Below are 17,969 nucleotides of genomic sequence, written 5' to 3'. Positions count from 1 at the left end.
ATTTATATACTCTAAGTCACCTCTTAGCCTTCTATTTACAAAGCTAAATAAATTGAGCTCCTTAAGTCTGTCATGATAAGATTTGTTTTCCAATCCTGAAATCATTTTCCTGGGACTTCTCTAACCGTTTCCAATTTTTTAATATCCTTCTTCAGTTGTGGACATGAGAACTACACTCACTATCCCAGCAGTGGTCTCTCAATGCCAAATAGAGCCCTACTTGAAATTCCCTGTTTATGTGTGTATTTGGCCTCAGTATCACTCTCAGAGATCTTTCAACTGATTACCCACCAAAATATTGTCTTCCAGTTGATCCAAGGAAAAACGGATGAGGTTGAAGTGGGTTCTCCCTGGCAGAATTTCCTAAGGAGGATGTTGGAGCAAACACTTGCCTCTCTAGATATGAGGCATAGTAGGTTAGCAAAGGGGAATCAATATCATAGTACTGTACTCAGAAACTACATTTATAAAACAATCTTAAAACTGTGAGGTTTTCGTTAGCATATCTGCTTTTTTTGTAATCTACTTGTAAAGTACAGTATTTGTTATCACTGGCATCAAAATGTGTAACTATGGCACAGTATATTCTAGTATAATGTAAAAGGAACCATCTAGTGTTGGTAGTTGGTCCATATCTCTCTACAGTACAATGCAGATAGAAAAGCTGAAAAAAGAATAGTGGCTTTGATAACTCTGAATCATGTCAGCTGCTGTGTTATGAAATAACACACTGGAATATATTTCAATAATGATTGATGAGTAAGAAATGTCTTCAAAGGCTTCAGAAGATGGAGAGCAAAATAGGTCACATCTGAATAACTGTCAACACAGAAGAGAGGGGCCAAATTACATTCATGCAACTGACTTCAAAGGGTAGGTGAAAGCTGAATTGGCCCTGTGATTACAATTATCATTTCCCAGTGCCGTGCTGTCATCTGAGTTAGATTGAAAATGATTCTGAAACATCTTAACAGAAATTTGGCATACTAAATGATGCTAATAAACATGTATAACAAGTAACTTTCACTTTTCTTCCAGTCAGACTAATATTGCCACCTTTTAGAAATTTGAATTCTTGACATGCTGAGCATGAGTCTGACCAGCCAAAAGGTGAAGTGAAATAAAAATGTCTAATTTTTCTACTCAGACTAAAATCCATGGGCCAACCCAGTCATGCTGCATTTGTTTTGCATTGGTTCACTGATACAAAGTGGCCTGGATCGTGGTTGTTGTCACTAGCGCAGGAATCCTCTGGTGGTGATTTTCAGATCCTTTTATGGCCATGGATGTGTCTGGAGGAAAAGCGCATGTTTGGGGTATCTCTATACTCTGAATTGTTAGTGTCCTTTGAGCTCTTTGGTTGTGAGTATCTATATAAAGACCCTCTACAGTCAAGAGGGCTCTGGCAGTGTTTGGCTTTTTCCTCATCCACGCTATATTTGAGTGTTGCTAACTATAAAGTAGTGCTGGCAAATTATGACTCATTTTAATCAGCTCTTGAAAGGAGGAATGACAATGTTCACTCCCAGATGTTACCAGATGTAAAATTTTTCTCAGCTTCTAGGAAGCCAGGCTTTTTCCCATAAATCTTCCTGTTCCTAGATGATTAGTCAAACAGAGCACATTCACCATGAGGTTTGTTGATCCAGCTCTCAGGAAAGCATGAGTAGTGTTCCAGTTCATGTAGCTTCACAGGCACAAATCAAAATCCATTTTCACTGGAACACAAACAATATTTCTAATAGTCTTGATGAACTCGACAGCTGTGAATCTTTCTTCCCAGAAGAGAAGTTCCTTGTTGGTTCCTTGTTCAGGATGCTGAATACTTTTCATATCCAAGAAGCCTCTTAAATTAATTACCTTAATAAGATCACACTTACCTGCAAGTTCCCAAGATTTTTTGTAGAATATAAGGATAAAATTAGACTCTGCTCAAAGGCTGTCCAAATGGAATATATAAATATCACTGCTATAACAGGAGTTCAGGAACTTGAGATATTTGTTCACATTCATGTAGGTCTGAGCCATGCCTTCACACTATTTCCATCACTGAAGTATGCTAAATTGGTACTTGGCTAATCCTATGCCCTTGTGCCTTCTTTCAAGTTAGCCTCTAGATATGGGCTAAAACTCTGTGCCCACTGAAGGCAATGGAAGTTTTGCCACTGATTTCAATTTAACCAGTTTTTCACCCATGATTCACAATGCAGGAGAGCAATCTTGCAATCCTTTTCAATGAATATCCCTCACACTCACTTAAGAGTGGGCCATGGCTTGTTAATCTCCAAGTATTGGGGATCCATATTCTCAAAGGCAAAATACTGGGGTAAGTAGCTTTCCATGATGATTTGTTCATATATCCCGACTTCTTCAAAGATGCCTATAATAGGATTCATGGATTAATGGAAAAGTTTGAAAGATGTTTCTGGAAATTCAGTTTTGGAATCTATATGGATGAGGAGATGGTGGGAAGAAGGGGCCTCAATGGACACTTCTTTGTAGAAGATACTGAACTACTACCCAGCCGTACTAATCTGAAAATGGGAACTCTGACAATCATTTTAGAAAACTACAGTTATTATAATAAGCAAATGTTCTTTTGATGTAAGGATGTGATCAGGAATATGTAGGGTGGAAATTAATTTGCAATGCAACAGAGAAATATTTTTTTCTGTTAACAAAATACACATTTTCAATGGATCATACAGCACTTCCTCTTTTGACCTGAGCTGATAGCCATAGTTGGGTATTATGCAGGTTCTTTCCATTAGGAGATGAAAAAGAAGAATTTCCTTGATGCAATTCTGTTTAATTACCGAAATGCACATAAGGTCCTGAACATGGGAGGAATCAAACAGGATATAGTTTCTCTGTGCATAGTTCTGAACCTCTTTCAGACAGCATTTGTCCCAAAAACAAACTATCCAGGATTTCCCCCCCTCGTGGTTACATTATGAATGGTTCTCTTGATGAATTTGGAGCTTCTTTTCTCCTTCTCTGTCTGGTTCTATGATGTTCCCCAGTGATACATACAGATACATAGCTATAATCAAAATCAATCTACCATCCCTGCATTACATTCAGCTTACTGTGAAATCTCTCTACCTGCATAATTCAGAATCTTGAACTAACCAGAAGTGTATATAATTGTTCGTTCATTTAGCCTGAATGGAAGGCAGCTGTTATGCACACCAACTCCAGCTAATTTTCTACCTATCCTCAACATAACAATAGGATAAGACCGAAGCAGCAAAAAAGCTAAAGTTGTTCAAATGGCAATTAGATATATCCTTAGATATAGATTTTAAAAAGCGTATTGTCACTGTTCAGTGTCATTTTATTGTTTTTGGAATTGCTGCAATTTCCTGTTGAGCTTATTATGCTTCATATCTTTAAGCAGAGTTAATATTTGATCAATAAAGGGATTTCCAAGTCTTAAAATTGATACATTATAATAATGCAAGCATCCATGCTTTTGCTGTTCAGTAAGACAACTTGCTTAGTTAGTTTGTATCAGAGCATGGTGGCAGTTGTATGAACATTTAATTTATTTAAAGTATGATTCTGTCATTTAACTTGAAGAAAAGCAAAACAAGGTATTTACTTTTCCAAGTATTTTGACGTTATTTTATTTCCACTGACATTGTAAGCTGCTTCATTTCATTTAACTCATGAAATTAACTTTGCTAAGCACACTAAATCACAGTCACTACTGGTTTTTGTCAAGAAAATCTGCTGTTGCATTTGAAGCTGAATTCATTCCCAGTTTAACTATTGAATTCCATGTAAAATCATCCTCAGTAGATATTTCCATATTGGAGATATGTATGGGTATGTCTATAGTACCACCCTAGTTCGAACTAGGGTGGTTAATGTAGGCAACTGGAGTTGCAAATGAAGCCCGGGATTTGAATTTCCTGGGCTTCATTTGCATATTGCCCAGCGCCGCCATTTTTAAATGTCCGCTAGTTCGGACTCTGTGCCCGCAGCTACACGCAGCACGAACTAGGCTTCCTATTCCAAACTACTGTTACTCCTCGTGGAATGAGGTGCACCGGTAGTTCGGAATAGGAAGCCTAATCTGAACTACCTAGTTCGTGCCGCATGTAGCCGCGGGCACGGAGTCCGAACTAGCGGACATTTAAAAATGGCGGTGCCCAGCAATATGCAAATTAAGCCCAAGAAATTAAAATCCCGGGCTTCATTTGCAACTCCGGTTGCCTACATTAACCACCCTAGTTCGAACTAGGGTGGTAGTGTAGGCATACCCTTACTTTGTTAACCAGAGAAAAGATGAGTATGCTAAGTGTTTATTAAAAGTTTAACTTGCCATAACATTAAGAGGTAACATAAATTGCATTTTCAGTTATGCACTGATAAACTAGTGTGAGTATGGATAAATCGCTGTACAGCAATGTAACTTACATGCCAAGGAATCAAAAGGAAGTAGTATAATCAAAATAATGGGGTAGCACATATCTAATGGAGAGATCTTTAACTACTGCTCCAGTTTCTGTTGTTTGGGCATCTAAAAGCTTTTCGTATAAAGCAGCGGGAGCCTGAGTGCCTGACAAGCTGTGAGGCCGGGTGAGAAAGTTTGATCATCATGTCATACTTTCTCTGCTGGGAATGTAAAGTTTTAAACACAGTGAATATAACTGTTTCACTAATTGCCTGGGAAGCTCCATTTTTAAGAACTTCAGCTACTTTCAGTCATCTGCTTTAAATCTAAGTAGGCGCCTTCGGCCTCCTACTGTGCAGCTCTTCTTCTCAGGCCCTTCCAGTTTTCTTCTCTTCCCTTATGTTGTGCGTACTTACAATGCTCTATTTAAATGTACAATTGTTATACATGCTAAATTATTCATATAAAATACAAGATGATTTTATCCAGTGTTGCTTGGGTCCTTAACTTGAATAAGATTTTTTTTCACTTCATTTAAATCACTGTTCTGCAGTGGGGCTGGGAATGAAGGATTCAGAATTCAGGCTACCTTGAGGAGATAGGGTAACCCCAGCCCTGTCACACTGCAGCATGTTGGGGCTAGGTGAGAAGCCCCTGTCCATGGGTGCTGCAGCAGCAGGGGGCACAGCTGGGGAAGGGGTGTATCTTCTGTCCCTGGGGACAGACAGACATACAAAGAGATAAACTCTGTGAAATATGTAGCAGACAGCTTTCTTTTTCTCCGCTCCTGCCCCATGCTAACCTAATGGGGTTATAGCTGTACTTGTCCCCATTTCTGCCCCTTTGTGCTCCCTTTTGGTATAAATGTCCTTCCTACCAGACCCCTCCCTTTCCATGTTATGTGACATAATCGAATTCCAGCTGTATCCCATTGTCCTGGAACAACAAAACCTTGCTTTAAGTTATAAGAGGAAGCTGCATGCCAAATTTGGTAGTCCTAGCTCTTACCATTTAGGAGAAGTTCTTGAACAGACAGACTTCCAGACAAATGGATAGACAGGCAGATGCAAATTTCTAAGTAAAATATGCATCTAAAAGTCTATCTGTTTAGAAGTTAAAACCTGCATAGAGTACTGGTATGGATGCAGTAGTAAACTAAATGATGGAATGGTTGGGGCGGAAGGCAGGGGCTAAGGGAGCTACTGGCTGGATAGTTGAAAAATTCACATTCTTCATGCTATGGGAGATGCAAAGGAAGAGGGCTCTTCTGCAAGTTTTAAAAAGAGCAACTCCTCTTCTGTGAACTTCTCCAAAGTCTAGAGGCAAGCGGCAGGAGAACTCATTGCTTATAGCTCAGCAACTGAAGTGCTTGCTCAAATAACTGCTTGAGCTGTAAGTTGGTTCTTTTGATGAGGAAGACTTTCTGTAAGATTTCCCTATAATGGCTTATCCTGAAAAAATACAGTTCAGTCTCTATTCAAAAATAATGGAAAATGTATAGCATGCCATGAAGTTCACTGCAAAACACATTTTACATCAAATTAACTTTACAAACAATATTAGATGACCAATGTTGCAAAAATTAACAGAAATGGTCTTCATGTCTTAGATTATATAATCATATACAATCGAGTCTCCATATTTAACTCTCTCATTTCAGCTATTTCTTTGTCAGAGTTATTCTAAAAAAGCTTAGACTTCTCCAAAAAATAAAAATGGGTTATTTTAAAGTGTTTATATCCTATTTCTTAAGTAGTAGGTGTATATGTAAGTGTTGCATGGGTGTCTGATCACAGTAAGTACCAACAGTTGTCTGATGGAAAGGCATGGTGTTTGACCAGATTGTGGTTCCTGCCAAACTGATGGGCAGAAGAGTACAAACCATGGGACATTCCATTAGCCAATCAGGTGGCTCCAAAAGACAGGGCGCTACTCCAGCAAAATAGGAAAATACAGATTTATAAAGGAAAAATTTAGGGTTTAACGGGTGACAGGAATGGTAGTTTTGTATGCTGGGCTAAAACCGCACAATTTAGTGAGAATCCCAGTTTTCAGCACACAGTAAATATTATGGGGATTTTTCCTAGTTGTAATTAATACTACAAGTTAGGTATCCATTCAGGATTTTTTTTTCAGGTATTTGCACCACTTATTTCATACATGTTGCCTATAAAGTGTACTCGGGTTTTGTTTGCTTTTGAAATCTGACTGGAGATCCTTCAGGCACTCTCTGTGTAGATAATCCCAATGGAGACAATAGCAGAAGGAACATGGGCAATAAAGAAGACTGTATTAAACATATCTTCTGACAAAATGTTCAGGAGGCAATTGGAAACAATACCAAACTGCCTGGGGCTCTTAAGTCAGAACAATTCTTATCAGTTGTCTGAATTTTCTTGAGAAGTTTGTTCGGAGCAGGGGAAAGCCTTCTCCCCATGCCTAAAAGAGAGCCTTTGGCAAATACAAAAAAAAATACATTATTTAAACAAAACATGTCATATAAATATGCAAAACAAAAAAGCTATGTTAGAATATTAATAAGGTTGTAAATTAAACAATTCAAAATATAGGAAATGCCAGAATTGAGGTTGTTGGGCCAGAGCACATAACAAAGATTACTGTGCAAATTATTGAAATTTTAAATATTCCTTTATTGGCACTATGGAATTCCATGTTCATACTGTTGTGTACTCTTTACTTCTCTTCCATAACTTTGTGGCTCCTTATTTGTTTCCTATGTACCACTACGGAACACATTTTTCAAAGGATTTGCTTCATGCTAAGATTCTGGAGCTATTAATGTAAATGCCAGTATAGTATTCCACTAAAAATACACCTCATCCTGTCTTATGGGGATCATTCCAGTCTTTGATCTGTCTCTTGAGATTGTTAATGGGCTACCAATACACATTAATTTTTCTGTGTTTTGCTAATGAAGTAGAACAGAGGATATTTGAACTAGAAATAAGAGGATTACAGCTGCTGAGAAGACAATAGTAGTACGGGCATCTCAGGGTTTAAACACATCCATGGGTGGGTTAGGGGTGACAACTCTTCAACACTGCTTACCTTATAGGAAACCCCATAATTTGAATTACACACAGTTCCTTAGTTGTCATTTGGTGTTTTCTCTAAAGGACATATTTTAGCTCCAAATTCAGTTATTGCTGATATACCAGGGTTCAAACTGGAGACTTACAGATGATACACTGACTATTTACCATAACTTACATTTTTAATCCTATGTGGCCAGTTCTTCAAGAATCCTGGAAACATGAAGTAGTATCCAAGTGGGCTAAATGAAGGAAGACTCTTATTTCCTTAACTGAATGTTAGCGGTACAGTGATTTTGATCTACAAAACCTTTGGCTAGCAACTTTAAATACTAGATGGATAGATTATTCTCAAAGAACAATAACCTGTTATTGCACAGGAAATTCAAAATAAACACTGAACAAACCCCCAAACATTTATTTTCAAACAAAACAGATGTTTCTGTCAACATAATGGCTTTTCTGTTCCAGTAAACTGACACAGATGTGAATAGTACTTGGCCTTAGTTGAATTAGAGAATAGCTGATTTTGGTTTAATGAAATATTTTGGTCTTCAATTAATAACAAAATGATTCACTCAGCATAATACGTATCTATAAACTTTCTAAGGATCTCTGTGACTTCACCAGGAGAGCTCCGAGTCTCTAGAAAGCTTACACTCACTTTACAGAGTGCCTCATTGGAACAATGAGACTAAAATTACGCAATTGCATCTGTTCTTTTAAACTATTTTACACATCCTTTTTTGCAATTCTATTTCCAAGGACTATGTAAATGTTCCCTTGTTTGCTTCCTGGTCACCGACTATCCCTTTACTGGATATTATATAATGCTTCACTTTGATGTAATTGAGAGGTATCTGCTTAAGGAAAAATTGTGATAAATGATAAAACTATAGCTTCGTTTAGCTGAGACACTATAATTGATAGGTGTCAGAGGGATAGCCGTGTTAGTCTGGATCTGCAAAGCAACAAGGAGTCCTATGGCACCTTAGGGTATGTCTACACTACAAAGTTAATTAGAACTAACGGACGTTAGTTCGAATTAACTTTCATAGGCGCTACACTAGCGCTCCGCTAGTTCGAACTTGATTCGAACTAGCGGAGTGCTTAGTTCAAAATAGGTAAACCTCATTGCACGAGGACTAAGCCTAGTTTGAACTTACTAGTTCGAATTAAGGGCTGTGTAGCCCCTTAATTCGAACTAGTGGGAGGCTAGCCCTCCTCAGCTTTCCCTGGTGGCCACTCTGGGCACCACCAGGGAAACTCGTATGCCCCCCTCCCGGCCCCGGAGCCTTTAAAGGGGCACGAGCTGGCTACGGTGCCCGTGCCAGGTGAAAGCCTGCCAGCACCCAGCCAGCAGACCCTGCACCTGGCACGCCATGAGCCAGCCACCCGATGCCCCCCAGCCCTCTGCCTCATTCCGGGACCAGGCTGGCGGCTCTCGGGACCGCAAGAGGTGGGCACCCACCTGGTCTAGTGCAGACATCGTGGACCTCATCCACGAACTCCGCACTAGGCACAGGAAAGTGGCCGTCTAGGGCAGGAGAGCTGCCAGCCTGGCCACCCAAGAGCAGGTTTGCTTGAAAATCAGGGTGGTCCACTGAGACCCCCAACCCTGAGCCCTGAGCTTAGAATGGCTGTACTGGGTCAGACCAAAGGTCCATCTAGTCCAGTAGCCTGTCTGCCGACAGCAGCCAACCTTAGGGACCCTGGAGGGGATGGACCAAGGACAGTGACCAAGCCATTTGTCTCGTGTCATCCCTCTCCAGCCTTCCAAAAACTTTGGGCAGGGACACCATTTCTACCCCCTGGCTAATACCACTCCATGGACCCAACCTTCATGACTTGATCTCACTTCTCTTTAAACTCTGTTCTAGGTCTAGCCTTCACAGCATCCTTCAGCAAGGAGTTCCACAGGGTGACTCTTTGCTTTGTGAAGAAGAACTTTCTGTTACTAGTTTGAAGCCTGCTACCCATTCCTTTCCTTTGGTGTCCTCTAGTCCTTCTATTATGGGAACTAATGGAGAACTTTTCTTTATGCACCCTCCACCCCACTCTTGCTTTTATAGACCTCTATCATATCTCCCCCTCAGTCTCCTCTTCTCTAAGCTGAAAAGTCCCAGTCTCCTTAGACTCTCTTCATTTGGGACCTACACCTATAAGGGTGTAGACATACCCTTATAGACTTACAGATGTATTGGAGCATAAGCTTTTGTGGGCAAAGACCCACTTCATCGTGGAATGAGGAGTAATGGTAGTTCGAACTAGGAAGCCTAGTTCGAACTACCTAGTTCGTGCCGCGTGTAGCCGCGCGGCATGGGGTTCGAACGAGCGGGGATTTAAAAATGGAGGCGCCCCGCTAATGCAAATGAAGCCCGGGAAATTCAAATCCCGGGCTTCATTTGCAATTGCGGTATGCCTACATTACCCTCCTATTTCAAAATAGGAGGATAGTGTAGACAGACCCTAAGGTGCTACAGGACCACTCATTGTTTTTTAAGTTTCTTTCTTGCATATCCTATGTACTATGGATACTTCTGCAGGTGTGATCATGGTCATTTCTCTTTAATAGTCCCACACTCCAACCACCTGACCTGAGCAATCCAACCCCCTGTTGTGATTCCTGCACCCCCACATCCCCAGTCCCCTGTCCTATCTCCTGGATCCCCAACACTCCCAGGCCCCTACCCTGAGTCATTCTTCACACCCCAACCCTAACTCTCATACTTCATTACACACCACAAGTCTCTGCCCGCACCCCATGTTACTCCCAACCCTGATTCCTGTATCCCAAACTCCTAGGCTCCTGCCCTAAGCCCCTCACATCACCACCCCCTGCCCTGAGTGCCCCACACCTCAACACTTCCCAGCCCCCTGCCTATAACTCCATACATTCTACCCCACACTTAAATTTCTTACAGGTATTGTCATATCACCCCTAAGTTGGAACATTTTGGCATTATCTAAATTTATATATCTAAATCCTAATTTAGATGCCTAGAAAAGATGCATTGCTTCAGTAGACTAATATTAGGCCACTAGCATTTTAAATTTTATTATAGGGGTTTAACAGGGGAAGCTTTTATATTGAATTAGTACATACATCCATTACATATAGGGGTTATAACATTATGGATATGCCCTCCGTGATCAGCCAGAGAAGAGCTTTCTTCTTGCAGAGCATATATGCGAGGCTCATTCAAAAAATGAAGAAAATCCTAAAAAAATTAGTTTAAAAAGAAATAATATTGAGACTAAGTCACAATTCTGCAAACCTTTAAACCCAATATTATGCTTTTTATTACAAAACAGAATGCACATTAAACTACCCCCAAATGTAAAAGTATATGGAAATGGACTAATACATCATTTATTCTCCACTATTATATTGCTTACTGCTGAATATGGTGCCATTCAGTGTGATCTTTACACATTTGTTAAGGATGGCTAGTGTTTGGGGAAAGTGGCTATTTTTATTCGTCTGTATTAAATAAAATATAACCTTTCCTCATTTACCGTTACTGCACTCCAGTAATACTGCACACTACATCATAACTTTGTATCCTATTATGTGAAAAAATAAAATAGTGGGTCCTGATACCTTCATAGAAGATTATAAAGTTCCACTTTTCCTGTGAATTACAACTGTGACCCCTATTATTTATATAGTGCCCAAAGAGTACTAGTCATGGATGGCAAGTTATGTGGGTCCATGGTGCCCAGGCACCAGGAACATTCCTGGCCCAGGGCTGGCTCCAGCAATGTTCAGGGCTGAGTCTCTACCCAGCCCCAACTGGTGCCCCTAATCACTCCCCCTCATGCATCCCCCAACCACCTGCTTCACCTGGGTGATTTACAACACCAGTAGTGCAGTGGGACTAGAGCAGCTTCTGGTCACTCATTTCACACTGGCATGTCCCTGTGGCAGCTGCTGGCATGTCCCTGTGGACCCAGGGACAGGGATATGTCTCCAAGTACTGCCCCTACCCTGAGCACCTCTGCAGCCAATGGGAGGTTCCTGTGGGAGAGCAGGGCACAGAAACCCCCCACTGATATAGTCCCTCATCTAGGAGCTGCCCTGCCAGAGGGTGAGCACCACAGGTAAGCACCACACATTATCTCTCTCCCCACCCCCATCCTCTCCTGTGCATGAACTCCCTTCCAGAACCTACACCCTGCATACCCTCCTGCATCCCAATCCCCTGCCCCAGCCAAGAGCCTGCACCAAGCACCCAAACACCCTCCCAGAGCCAACACTCTCCCGCACCCAAACTCCCTTTCAGGGACTTCAGCAGGTGGGAAGGAGGCAGTTGGGATGAGAGAGGGATATGGGCTCTGGGCTTTTGGGACACCACCACATTTTATACACACCTGTTATCCTGGTACTCGTTGCTTGATAGAGAATGTAGGCCCTGATCCTGCACATTTAACTTTTGTCCAGTCCATAGCCCTATTTATTTAAGCATGTGAATAAGTCTTTGCAGTTTCAGGACCGTAGTTTGTATTCTTGGGTATGCTACTGACTTATTAGTGGCTTTGGAAAATCATATACACGCCATCTGTACATTTACCTCGCTTTACCCAACATAAATATAAAAATATTTACTTCATGAGAATATGTAACAGACAATTAATTATGGTGCGTAGTTATGAGACCTCGGCATGAAGTCATTGTCTAAGTGAAGAGAATTACCATAATTGACAAATATATTACATACACCGAAAATACCATCGCGAAAGAAGGCTATGGGATAAGATGAGGAAAAGAAAAGCAGTAAAACAAAATCACAATCAGTCTTAATATACTTTTGCTCAGATTCCTCTATTTGAACTGTTATAGGGATTTTTTTTAAATGGCACTCATAGATAATAATGACTATATCATTTTGAACTCATCTGTAGAGTGAGTTTAGTTAGACTTTTTATAATACATAAGTTTACTATGCATTAATAATTTCTGTCTTTCTACAACTTTTATTCTTTTCTTTTGTTTCTCCCTCTAATCTAAAAGGAGCTGGAGGTTGGTCTCCTCTTGTGTCCAACAAATATCAGTGGCTCCAGATTGATCTCGGTGAGAGAACTGAGATCACTGCGGTTGCTACCCAAGGTGGATATGGGAGTTCGGACTGGGTTACCAGCTACCTCCTGATGTTCAGTGACAGTGGAAGGAACTGGAAACAGTATCACCAAGAAGAAATCATTTGGGTATGTTTAATTAATGATAGTCACTGAATTTCAGCAGATATGTTGCAGCATGTGCAGCATATGCAGCTGCAAGCCTACTAGCTCAAGCAGCAATGAAATTTGAAAAATTACTTTGAAAGTGGTATCCAAATAAATAGCTAAAGATAAATCTTAGTATTACTTTCTATAAGACAAAATTTAAAAAAAAAACAAAAGCTTCACATAATTCCATTAAGAATCTTTCAGGTGTGGGCTGAGGAATGAAAAGTTAAGGCACCATCTTTTTTGTGTTGCTATGTACCTTTGAGATGTGGTTTTCCTTCTTTATCACTTTTATTGTGGTAAACTAGTTAACATATTTTTTTCTGTTCTCATTTCTTTGGGTCATAGGGTCTTAGATTATAAAACAATAACAAATGGAAACCATGATTTTTAAAAAACAGTGTGCAAGCACAATAGTCTGTCATGGTCATAGCTATTGAATCTGGTTTCTGATATTTTGAGCCCCTACTCAAAACCACTTGCAACCTATCCTACAAGAGATGTCTAGAATCAGTGTTTAACACTCATTTTTGCAATACTAGATAATGGGCAAACATTTTTTGATCCTCAGTGGTTCTCAATTTGTGCAATGAAGCAAGAAAACATACTTTTTGTACTGCAATTGTATCCTGCCTAGTGAAATGCCTGCACTCTTCTTATACATTCACATGTTTGATTCATTTTTTTAATTTCCAAAGCATTTTGCTTCAGTAATTTCTTGCTGCAGTGAGTGTCAAAGGTTAATTAAACATTGTGTTAAAATGTATAAAATGAAATACATTTTAATTTTTGTTGACTTTTGATTTTAAGTGCTCTTTTCATTCTGTTATTGCCAGGGCCTTGTGAATGGTACAATGTGATTATGCAGTGGCATAAGTTGTTGCATAATTATCCTTCTTTTTGAATTTGCTACATACTTGGGTTCCAGCATGTGTGTTCAAAACAAAGAAAAATATATTCTTGTCTGTGTGGTTGCAAAAGGAAATCTAAGTAGTAAATGAACATGAACTGCTACAATATTATCTTCTGGAGTCTGTGGACAAACTGAAACTACATTTGAGAAGTGTAAACTGCCCAGGCACAATGAGGTATTGATTCTAGAACCTGATGGGGTACTTAAAATGTCAGTGATGGCAACTACTGTATTGGTGATCATTATATAATAGAAACATCAAACTCTTTTCTATGCTTGTTAAACATAGTTGCAGATACTGGAACTGGGATGCTATGAAGTTAACTAATTATTAATGGTTGGTGCAGTGGAGAAGGAAGACATCAATTCCCATTCCTCAAACTTAATCACGAGAGGCATTACTGGTTGCAATGTGCTGGACCCAGAGTTTGGAGGGAGGGTGCTAAGGGAGTAATGATACAGTATTTTGGTTTATGACACACAGAACTCACACTTTTTTTGGCGGGGGGAGGGGCATACTCTTCTTTGTGTATATGCTTTATTTCTAGCTGAACTCCTTTTATTTTTATTTAGCTCTTCTCAGATATGTCTACACTGCAGCATTATTTTGGAATGCAGACGTTATTCCAAAACGATTTTGAAATGACAGGTGGCTTATTCTGGATTCTGTAAACCTCATTCCACGAGGAATGATGCATCTTCCAAAATTGCTATTTAGGAATAGCAGTCGTGCGGATGCTTCCCAAGCCATTCAAAGTAATTCTTCTGGAATAGCTTATTCCGAAATAAGCATACAGTGTAGATGTACCCCTCCAAACTAAATAACAGTTCTTGTCTTTATATGGAAGCTCTCATGCCTTGAATTATTGTAGAATTCTTGTTTTGTCATTTCAAGAGTTCTATTATGACTTTTCTCAGGTGAAAGGACCAGCCTTAAATGCAGAATTCAAGTTGAGCTCATCCCATCAATTTATAATTTCATTATGTTTTCTGTATTAATTAAACAATTGATCCCCTTTCCATCTCATCTGAGGGTATGTCTACACAGCAAAGTTATTTTGAAATAACAGTTCTTATTTCGAAATAACTTTCCTAGCATCTACACAAGCCAACTGCTATTTTGAAATTAGTAAACCTCATTCCACAAGGAATAGCACCAATTTTGAAATTGCTATTTCGAAATAAGCGCTGTATAGACGCTTATTTCAAAATAGGGGGCCTCCAGCCCTTCCCAGGGTTCCCTGCTGGCTGTCCTGGCCACAAGGTAACTTCTGACCTGATGCCCTGCCAGAACCAGTTCTGGCTGGCCTGAAATGTGAGTCAGCATCCAATCAGTGTGGATGCGCTATTTCGAAATAGCAAAAAGCTATTTCGAAATGCATTTTGTGTGTAGACGTGTTATTTCGAAATAAAATATTTCAAAATAACTATTTCAAAATTAGATATTTCAGAATAACGCTTTAGTGTATGCATCTGACGAAGTGGGTCTTTGCCCACGAAAGCTTATGCTCCTACACTTCAGTTAGTCTATAAGGTGCCACAGGACTCCTCGTCGCTTTTGCAGATTCAGACTAACACGGCTACCCCTCTGATGCTTTAGTGTAGACATACCCTGAAAGAGGAGATATACCATCTCATCTGAGAGAGGAGGATGAGTTGCATGATTCATTATTTCCTTTGGACTGTGCTGTGCACTGGGAAAACAGCTTCATTGATATTTTCACAGTGATTTTAGAACTTTTGCTTTGCTTCCCACACCCTCTCCCTCAAGAGCTTATAAGTAAATCAGAACTCACCACTGTGTGCAAACAGTTTGCTGTACACCATCCATTCTATTGTATTACCCTGATTTTGCCTCGTTATAGCTTCCATTAAGTTGTTCAGTTGTCCTATGTTTGTTGAGGCTGTCTGGAAATTCTGAAAAAAATATCTGTAATCTTTAATAACAAATATGTGTTTTTCTTCAGTAGAATGTAATGGTTCCTTTTAAGGGTTATTTATTGATATTGAATAGCCTCTGTTACCCTGCTATTGAGTCTAAATTTGTTTGTAAAGCAACTGATATTGGGGCTAGGGTGGAGGTTCACCAATCTGATGACCAATCCCAGAGCTGTGGTGCTTTAGAGATGCACAATAATTGCAGGAGACTGCAAAGGGAGTACGGCCTTGACAACACCCTTTGAAAGGGTACAGTGTTGTCCTCTCCACCTCAGGGCCTGATCTGCTGAGGGAAATTAGGTTTGTGATCCCACCCCTCCTCCCCATCCATTTGAGGTCACTATCACCGCTAAGGAGCAAGACAGGAACTAGGATTGTGCTCTCAGCACTACTACTGATTTACTTGTGGTTGTGTATACCTGTAATGCCAACAAGCAGAACAGAACCTGGTACCTCTGCGTTGCTAGCAGATCTAGAGAAGTAATTATTCCCCTTTATATGGCACTGGTGAAGTCACATCTCAAGTGTTGCATCCAATTCTGGGTCCCCCACTACAGAAAGGATGTGGACGCATTGGAGAAAGTCCAGTGGAGGGAAACCAAAATGATTAGGGCTGGAGCACATGACCTATGGGGATGGGCTGAGGGATTTGGTCTTATTTAGGCTGCAGAAGGGAAGAGTGAGGAGGGATTTGATAGTAGTATTTAACTACCTGAAGGGGGCGTGCCAAAAAGGATGGAGAGATTCTATTCTCAGTAGTGATAGATAACAGAATGAGGAGCAATGGTCTCAAGTTGCAGTTCTAGGTTGGATATTAGGAAAAATTATTTTACTAGAAGAGTGGTGGAGCCCTGGAATGGGTTTATCTAGAAAGGTGGTGGAATCTTCATCCCCAAAGGTTTTTAAGGTTTTGACAAAGCCCTAGCTGGGATGATTTAGTTAGGATTAGTTCTGCTTTGGGCAGGGAGTTGGACTCGATGACCTTATGAGGACTGTTCCAACCTCATGATTCTATGATTCTCTAACATAGTGCATGAGCCGCTACTGCTTGAGCCAAAAGCCATCTGGCTCTTAATTAAGGCTGTAGAGGAGTCTTAATTATTTCTCCCTGTGAGTGATCTAAGTGCCACTACATGGGACAATACACCATACTCAGAAGGTGTGTGGATTACATATCCTCTGCCCTCTTCCTTTTTGCCCACCCGTACAGGCTTGGAGACAGTCTGGTTCTTAATCTCTTCCAAACTGTCAACTGACAATTTAAACACATTCTCCATTTGCTGTCTCTCGGTCCATGAAAAGGCTTTACCTGTCATATTTGGATATTAGTTATCCTTTAAGATCCTTTATTAATTTTTTATTGTTGAAAGACTAAAGAGATTATAGCTGACTCTTCTGATCTCTTCCTTTTTATTAATTCTTTCAAGGCATTCTGATAGGTCAGTCACAATTTCCCTTTGTGGAACCAGGGCTCATTTTCTCTGTTATGCTCTTTTATTTTCTCATCTGTTTTACTTGGTATCCAAGCAAGATTTGCGTACCACCACAATGTCTAGGATTAGACTTAACATCTTCTCTGAAACTTGGTACAATTCTGACTAGCCTCTAATTCTCTAATGAAACAGATCTTATTAATAATTAAATCATATTTTGATAACTTTTGACATTTAAAAAAAGGTTTGTTTAATCCGTGGAAGATATTAACAGTTCAAATTAATCTTAGATGTTTCTTTATATTACTTTACAAAGTTAATACATTTAAGCAGTGGAAACTGCATGTCTTTTAAAACATTGTCCAGTATCCTTGCATCTTTGTAGTTTTAGGATATAGTTACTGACACTTCTAACTATCAATCTAACCTCTAGTTCCTTGGCCTCCACTGCCAGCCTCCAGCTGTAATAACTTTTCAGTAGATTTTCTATCAGGCTGGTGATGGGGATTTAATGAATGTGGCATAGATATTCCTCCAGCCCCAACCACCATTGGGTCACCTTCTGTAAAGATTTCCAGCCTTTGTGGATCCAATGCACAGAGTGGAGAGTCTGCAGAAATGGCAATTTCCTCTTTCCTACATTTTGGAAAGGAAGAATTCCCTTTCATGTGTCTCAGCAGGACAGCCTGCCAATGTGAATTTTTAATATCTCTTTTTTCATTGTCAGTCTACATTTGCAATATCTTGCACATCAGGTGTTAGGGCAACATTCTGCTTGTTTTTAGACATACCAGAAACAGCCTGATCTATATTAACTTTGCATCATTCTTTTATGCACAATAACTAAATTGCAACCAACCTCAATCTCTCCATAGCATTCTCAAAAATAAAACCTATTCAGACTCTGTCAGTTTGTATGTCTCATGCATAAAATGTAAAATGTACCTGTGTTGGCAGTAATCTTTATAATTATTCTTTCAGTAAGTTTGGAGAGTATATTT

At 39.9% G+C, this 17,969-nt stretch overlaps 1 protein-coding gene across 1 annotated transcript in view; it reads left to right on the top strand.

Moving 5' to 3' along the window:
• Window positions 1-17,969, top strand: part of CNTNAP4 (contactin associated protein family member 4) — a 304,206-nt gene that overhangs the window by 80,138 nt on the left and 206,099 nt on the right. The window contains exon 3 of the mRNA XM_075931856.2: window positions 12,470-12,663. Within this exon, the coding sequence (XP_075787971.2) occupies window positions 12,470-12,663 (194 nt within the window). The remainder of the gene's footprint in view (window positions 1-12,469; window positions 12,664-17,969) is intronic.

The sequence above is a fragment of the Pelodiscus sinensis genome, chromosome 6 (genome assembly GCF_052426305.1).
Source record: "Pelodiscus sinensis isolate ZL-2025 chromosome 6, ASM5242630v1, whole genome shotgun sequence".
In the NCBI taxonomy this organism is placed as follows: Eukaryota; Metazoa; Chordata; order Testudines; family Trionychidae; genus Pelodiscus; species Pelodiscus sinensis.
This window is presented reverse-complemented; position numbering and strand designations above follow the sequence as displayed.